Here is an 8,710-nt window from a genome sequence, read left to right on the forward strand (position 1 = left end):
TGATATGGGCGATATAGGCAACCAGAATAATACAATCTTGTACAATTCGTTAAGGCTCTATGATCGAAGAGGAGTTAATGGTACCATGATAAAAAAAAGTACAACTCGTCACATAAATATCGCTATTCCTATAGATTGTCAGATGACCATAAAAACAAGCAAATCCAATAGAATAAAATCAAGGATTATTATGAAATGTTGTGTTTTACTGATGGACATTGAACACCACAATGTTTTTTATTTCTTGGGTTTATATTAAAAATTTTGAATTGCACATAAATAAGACTGATTCATTGATGCAAACCCCGATTTATAAAGTGTTTAGGAGTATAAAAGACTTCATCATCGGGGTGGCAAATGATTTATGGACTAATTACAAATTTTGTAAGGTTTCCAAAATCTTCGATCAAACAGGAATGACAGCAGTTCGTATTATTATTGAACTACTGACTGGGTAGTGTGCTATTATACCGCTGCTTCAATGGCAAAAGACCAGATCGTTTCAGTTTAAAATATAGCATTGCAGAAGCAAAATATCACGCTTATAAAAATTTATAGAGAACGGAATAAATAATTATCAGAAGATACCAGATCTGGAGATTATGGTAAGTGTTGGAGTATATCCATCAAGCTGGACAAGCTTTTAGTGAATTACCAAACTTGTATGGAATAACGCATTCTTTATGTGAAATACTACAATTTTTAGGTTATAAAATCTGGGCTTTTCCATTAAATAAATTATTCAATTCATGCAACTGCAGAGAACACACTTGTAGTTAATGATTGCATAGTTCCAAAAAAGCTTAAAAAGAAAAATTCTTTCTTAACATAGGTAAATCACCGTCGTCCAATGTTATACCCCAGCAGAGAATAGAAAGAACCTGGAAGAGAAAGAAGAGTTCTACAGCCAATTTTAGATCTAACACTGCTAGAAGCGAATCGCAACGATATTATGCTTTTAATGCGAGCTTTGAATGCGCAGCTGAGACCAGACAATGCAAATTACGAACATATAATGGGCAAGCATGCATCTGAACTTAAAAGATCGAATGGAGAACTGCCTTGTAAGGCAGATTTCTCTTCTTCCTCTTCCCTCACAAGTCCTGTCATAAGGTCTTCTGGATATTGCCACAAAGTGACACTGCTATTCAAATTGACAGCATTTGTATTACCTACAAAATCTTTAAGGTAGTCAATGATGTCCGCTATAAGCGTAGTATAGATGTTAGCAATGAACACCATATTTACATATCATAGCTGAAATCAAGCTAAAGGAGAAGATCTTCTCATGGTAATCAAGCTGTAAAGCAATCAAAAAAAATTTAGCGTATTCAGATTAAATAATCACGCCCTTCGGACTAATGTGACACAAAAAATCAATAAAATGCACAACACCAGAGCTATCTCAAATATTAATGATACCTGGCGTAGTGTTAAACCCCAACTACAAAACATTTGTGTCGAAACCCTGGAGTATATGAACAAAGAAGCGAAAGAATGGCTCTGAGAAGAACTTTGGCAACTAATTGATGACCGCAGAAATGTTAAACAGAAAATTTTTAATAATTTTATCACAGTAAGTACAATAAATATTAAAATAAACTCATTATTCTCTTAATCAAATTTTATTTGCACAGCATTTTGTAAAACGTGTATGATATGCATATATCATAAAAACAACATCGCTATTTTATCAGAAAGTCAAGCTATGCAGTCTGCGATATCAGCCACAACTAACTCTTACTTGCTGAAACAAAACAAGAGAATCTCAACAAGTTTGAGTAGAGGTCACTGCATATATCGGGGCGTAGTTCCGAAAAATCGGAATATTACGAAAAATAAAAAAATTGATGAACTAGCTAGAAGACGAAGTGTTATGCTATTGAAGAGGATACTCAAAGAGCTATTAAAATAGTGCTTTAAATAGTAGACTACAAAAGAGCGACAACTATTTTTTGTTGTACATGCCCTGCACTTGGAAACAAAGAACAGCTAGACTGGGCAAACTGCTAGACTATATTATGAGACTATATTGTTAATTTTATAAAAAAAATTGAAAACGTTTAGCTGTAATATGTAAATGTAGAAATTTCTTAAAACCGTTAAAATGCTTATCAAAAATTTTGACCTTAAATCGGCTCTCATATGACAGTCGTAATATCAGTTTATGTCAAGATATTGATTCTGCAAGGCATATCTGATACTAATATTCGTATAAAAATATATATTAATCCAGATGAAATAATTATTTAAAAACAGTAACTTATTACGAACTTATTAGTAAATACTGCAATTATTTCTTAATTATTAATATTTACTCATAAAAAATAAATTATATTTTTATATTTACCTATGATTTATATTATTCTTTTAAAATACGGAAACCATTTTAAAACACAACTTTTTAAAATTCCAATTATGCAAACTTATTACGAAGGTCGCTGAATGCATATAACAATGGTATTTAATGTGAAATTATATAGATACAATTTCAGTATACTTTAGTTAAATTAATCAGACGCATTCTTTCGCAAATAGTGCACTGAGTTCTATTTCATTCTTCAACCTAGGAATTCTGACAGTGAGTGCAATGTTTCTAATATTAACGCATATTTTTAAACAAATAAAAGAATGGGATGAACGACATTACGGTAACCAAATAAAAATTTGGAAAATCAAGCAATATTATTAATAATTATTTTTGTATTAGTGAAAACAACAACAAACATACCAATTGTAGGCTCACCAGTAAAAGTTATTGCAGTAACGGTTGCTTACATTCTATTCGTCCTCAAAATCGGACCCTACCTCATGAGAAATCGTGAACCATTTAATGTGAAATTGTTAATGCAAGTCTATAATGTTTTCCAGGTTCTTGTAAATCTTTACATGGGAGTGATGGTAAATTAAATAAAAATGAGTTTAGAGCAATAATGAAACGATATTATTTTTTCAGGGTTTTAAGCTTCTGTGGGTACCAGATCAACATAGTTTTGGTTGCATAACAAGCTTACCAGTTACACATAGATTGAAATCCTTCGAACTCTTTTTATGTTATTTATATTTTTTAGTGAAAATTATAGATTATATGGACACAATTTTCTTCGTGTTGCGAAAAAGCTTTAAACAAATAACTTTCCTACATGTTTATCATCATGTTCTAATGGTTTTGGTAGGAGTTATGGTGTCACGATATTACGGCACTGGTGGTCATCAACTTGTTACTGGGGATTTGAATGCATTTATACATGTTATTATGTACAGTTATTATTTTTTCAGTGCCTTAAATCCAAATATTAAAACATCTAAGTGGAAGCGGTTTATTACTACAGCTCAAATTATCCAGTTCATTTTAATAATAATCCATCAGTTATGGGCTTTATTTATCAGTAAGGGATGCACTTATCCCAAGATTTTGCTATATTTAAATTTATCACAGGCAATGATAATGATTATATTATTTAGTAATTTTTATATTAAAACTTATATAAGAAGGAAATCTAACATCAAAGAAGATCGACATCTAAAATCTACGTAAACTGTTGGAAATTATAAAAATACAAATATCTGAAAAAGTAGATATCAATTATTTAACTATATAAATTAAATGAACTTTGCTTAAAAATTTAAAACAAAGCGTATTAATTATTATTTACGCCCTTTGAATTAAATAGTTGAACCACTTTTATCACTGTTAATTGAGTTACAAAACCAATATATGGGATTGGCAGGAGGTGTTATTCACACCGATTTTACACCCACAATAATTAGATAATATGTAAATATTACCTGTAATTAACACAAAGAAATACATTTTCGAAAATCAAACTGGTATGTTGCTAATACGTACTATATTAATTTACTAGAAGATATATATATTTGTTCACACGTACCAAATATTAGAATTCTCTTTTATTGTCGCACTTCTGGATTTATTAAATCTTGAAATCAGTTTAACAGACGTACTATACAAAAAAGATTAGAGTACGTACCAGTTTCATGGCATTTATGGTCTACTTACCAAAAGTTCGTAGATTCACTATCTTTGAAACGGTGTCTCTAAACTTTTAAAATAATAACTTTGCTTTACCTATAAAATTCAAGAAGCAAAATATTATATTGCAAAAACTTTTACTTCCTCTTCGAAAAATTGATTCAAGAACAAATTAAAACAAAAACTTTCATTTCTCTTTGAGGAATTGGTTCAAAAGTAAATTACGCGCTGAGATTATAAATATGTATACACTGAGAAATGTTTAAACACTAATTATATGTCTAGAAACTTGTTGTCAATTAGATTTATGCTGAGCTATAGTCATAACAGTGCATTTTCCAATAACTATCTATAAATTAAATTACGAAAGAATTTTTAATGTATATTTTTTTAAGTAGGTATGCCAAATGCATATATCTATGAACTTAAGAGCCCTTTTAATATGCAAGCACAATGTAAAAGTAGACAAAAGAATAAAGTAATTGGAACTAAAATGCATTCTTGTATTGTATAATATATTAGCATGTAAAGTATCAAAATACTTTTTAGTTGCGGTTTGTAGCTTCAGGAAATATGACAGTCTATCGGTGAAGTCTTCTTAATCTGCTTTTAATGTTTATCTTGAACAATATATAAAATGAAATAGCTAAAGAAACGATTATTTTGGACATCATTACAAGTGAAAAAAAATGACAAGAAACTATTTTTTTTTTACATTTTCAGTTCCACTGTTCAACCACTGGAGAATTCACCGATTATTAACTTAAATGATTTTCGTACTTCAAATGGGATCGTAAGACATCATAAACCTTTGAAATTGTTATTGCAAATAAATAATTCATCTCAAGTTGTTGCAAGCTTATACATAGTAAGAAGAATAATATAAATACTATGAATACAATTGCTTGCTTGGCCTTATACCTACATAGATGTTACAATGTGGACTTGGTAACATTGTGGAAAAACCACTTGAAATTCATGCTCTGGTGTTATATATACTAAGTGATCGAAATGATTGATTTTATGGATATAATTTTCTTCGCATTACGGAAAGGCTTTAGACAAATCACTTTCCTGCACGTTTTTCATCATGCAAGTGGTTCTTTCAAGATCTATTATGGTTCTGGTGGACACCATATGTTACTTTAGACAGTAAATTCATTTGTGGTTATATGATTATATACACTTACTACGTAGTCAATCGTATTAATCCAAAGATTAAAAATTCAATTTGGAAAAAATTCCTTACTGTGTTTTTGTTATAATAATTATTCATCAGCTGTTGGCTTTAATAATGAGTAGGAGATCCACGTATCCTTCGATATAATAAGGACCCGAGTTCGATTCCTGGTACTTGCAGTCTCAAAAATAATTATTTTCGAATAATTAAATATAAGAATTATTTCCAAGACCACTGATGAAGGGTATTTGGCAATACTCGGAACAGCTTTATGGTCAGCCAAAAATTCAATTAATTAAAATAATTTAAAAAATAAATTTTTGTTGTTGTTTCACTTCTGTTCGAAAACCTCTTTATAATTTTTTAATTTAAAATTAAGTGATTTTTATCAAAAATTATATTGTGAAAATATCTATTAATAATAATAAAAAAAATTTTTTAAATGTATATAAATTATGATATATAATTGTGATATATAAATATAATAATTATTTAATACTTTAAAAATGTGTCTATGTATATGCTTAAATAAAATAAATTCCTTCATATTTCTTTATGTAATGAATATAATATTTATGAAATACAAAAAAAAAAAACAATCTAAAGACTAACAAAAAAATTCATATATTACTTGCATTACATATGCTGCACGCATACATATGCTGCACGCATGGCCCATATATGCACTATGTGTAGATATGCATCCAAATCTGTTTGAATTGAATAACAAAAAATTTTAATATTATAAAAAAAATAAAAATAGTATATTTTGCTACTTTTGTAATATAAAGGCAAGGAATTCATGCCAAACTTACACAATATTAAGTAAAATAGATTTTCAATATGCATAAACGTACACAATGCGCATATGTTATGTACAAAAAGTCAAGAATATAGAATTTCTACGTTCGAATTTATGCAGTTTGAAATATGTTCATAAATATGAACCTCCATAAATAGTAGTGAGCCGAGTGTACTTCTGCTGCAACTGCACTTTGAACCGCTCAAATACACTTCAGCTTTCGCTTTTATGAGTAAACTTATAGTAACATAAGTGGAACAGTACTTTCTGATGATAGCATGAGTACATGGTATGTATTTTTTAACAAATCCCAAAGTATTACTTATTATAAAAGAATTTTGGAGAATTTGAAATAATTAAAGATTAACACTTCATTTTTTTATCAACATATCCATGGTTATAGTCAAAGTTAAGCAATATAGCAAGACCAACACAATCAGACCTCCACTATCTGTAACAAATTTTATCATTAATAGTACTTTATAATGAGAAGAAAGAAACCCTAAGATTGATTAGGTTGATTCCTCAAATCTACCCAAAAGATTGCCATTTTATATTAGATGTAGCTTAACAAACTTCTCCGAAAGTGATGATTCTATAAGCTCATTTCGTATATATAGGTCCAGATATCACATATTATCTTTTTGTAGTTAGCAATTTTACATTATACATCACTTGGCAACCGCTGACCATATTAAAATTGGCAAAACTTATCACAAGAATGGTGATTCTATACTTAAGTATATTTCGTGCATTACGTATGTCTATCTAAGTGAAATATTTTGCATTTGATATTGCATCTCTAAATGCAAATTTCGATTTTATGAGAATTAAAGCCGGCTGATCTGGTAGTATTTAGAATATACGTTGATTGGGTGTTCAAAGTTGATCTTTGGATGTATAGATATAATTGCAAAAAAATTTGAAGAAACAGGATCTATAACAGCTATGCTAGCGACTAAATACTGTCGAAAAGTAAGTATACTAAAAAATTTTACTTCTGTTAGTGAAGCGTCAAAAAAGTTAGAAATTAATCCATTACACAAATTTGAGTGAGTATTTATATTAGTATTTGAGTAAGATTATAAAGTATTTTGTATTTGAGTTTATATCTCTAAATTCTAAGTCAGATCAGGTAAAAACTGAAGTTGACTGATCTGGTAGTATGTAGGTAAAACATGTGGAACTGGGGTTTTGAATATGAACTGTTGATGAATGTGTCAACAAACCAAACTGTAGCATCTGGGATAGTACAAACTGCAAGTAATTATTAAAAAAACGATTGCATTCATGGTTGATTGGTTGGTTACAGTGTCAGGCCATCAGATAACTTTTCATATGCATTTTTTTTTAACTTCATTTTATTAAATACAAACTATTCTAAGCATTAATAATAGGTAGTACTTATGGCAATACTTAGCAGTACATGTACATCAAATTACGATTCTTCACCATTTTGCTACTATATTCCTCGCAAAAACCTCTTAGACTGAAAAAAATAGATTCATCCCGTTGAATTTAGTTAATTTAATAAGTAATAAGAAATACCTTCTTAGAAACCTATATCTTCTGGAAGCCAAAACCGGGTATTCACAGAGTATGCCAAATGGTACGGCACTTACACACTATGTGAGGTGTGGTTGGTGTATTATTAATTATCTCCGTAAATAGTATTCTTCACCCAACATAATACTAGTGACACCAATTGTTTATATATATATTTACATCAAATCAAAGTATATCGAACCTTATCAGTACCAAATATGCTTACCGGAAATGTAGCAAAATTTCAAAATAAAGCAATATATTTACAAAATTTTAAAATTCTAAACAGATACATTAAAAGCAGTGCATTTTCAGCATTTACAGATTTTTTTGTATATTTTATTTCATTTATTTTGTTTTTTTTGCTTTTCATTATTCTGTTTGTGCACGTAAAAACATGCACGTACGTGTATACCTACATGCGTTTAAAATTGTTGCATTTGTAGTCAAATATGATTTTGCTGTCTTAAGAATGAAAAATAAAACATGTTCCCGTCCTTTCCCCAAATTTCATGTACATCAAATGCAATGCTGAAGTGCACAGAAAGTAGATTTTCACAGACCCAACATTGCGTATGAGCAATATTTAATTTACATGCACTTTACGTGTTACTGGCACGCATTATGTGCATTTGCTTAACTTTGTTTCAGAATTTTCACTGTGAAAGCAGGGAATTGCATTTCGTTCTTGTTTTTCTTTACTAGTCTAATATCGAAATCCGTATTTTAAATAAAACATAACGCCAGTAAACTACGTCAAAGTTAATTTAGTCTTTAAATAAACCATTACTTTTTTTTGGATTAGTGCACTACGAAACTTACAAATCTAAATACAAATTTATTTTTCACTTCAATATGCAATACCTCATCAAAGGTTAATTACAAATTACTTTCATTGCATATTGTATTGCAGACTTTGGTCCAAAAACTGATTCATTACTACAGACTTCGTTAAGTTTTCATATATCTAACAACGTATGCACTCAAATGAATATCTTACATTTACTTGAAGCAATAAATTCATTTCTAATAATAAATATGTTAATGTATAATGACGTCAAATGATTTATAAATAATATTAGAAATGTTATATATGCACTCAGAAAAATAATTTGGTTGATTTAACCAGATTTTAACTATATCACAGGTCAAAATATTCTTACTCGATGCATAGGGTTGCTACAACCAT

General features: G+C 29.3%; 1 protein-coding gene across 1 annotated transcript; it reads left to right on the forward strand.

Annotated features, from left to right (window-relative positions):
• Nucleotides 1–2,518: 2,518 nt before the first annotated feature.
• On the forward strand, nt 2,519–3,538 carry LOC119674371 (elongation of very long chain fatty acids protein F-like). Its single transcript, XM_038085506.1, has 3 exons — nt 2,519–2,651; nt 2,711–2,901; nt 2,957–3,538. The coding sequence occupies exons 1-3, from the start codon at nt 2,591–2,593 to the stop codon at nt 3,536–3,538; spliced, it is 834 nt and encodes a 277-aa protein (XP_037941434.1). The 5' UTR covers nt 2,519–2,590.
• Nucleotides 3,539–8,710: the final 5,172 nt, after the last annotated feature.

Source organism: Teleopsis dalmanni, chromosome 2 (genome assembly GCF_002237135.1).
Source record: "Teleopsis dalmanni isolate 2A chromosome 2, ASM223713v2, whole genome shotgun sequence".
Taxonomy (NCBI): Eukaryota; Metazoa; Arthropoda; class Insecta; order Diptera; family Diopsidae; genus Teleopsis; species Teleopsis dalmanni.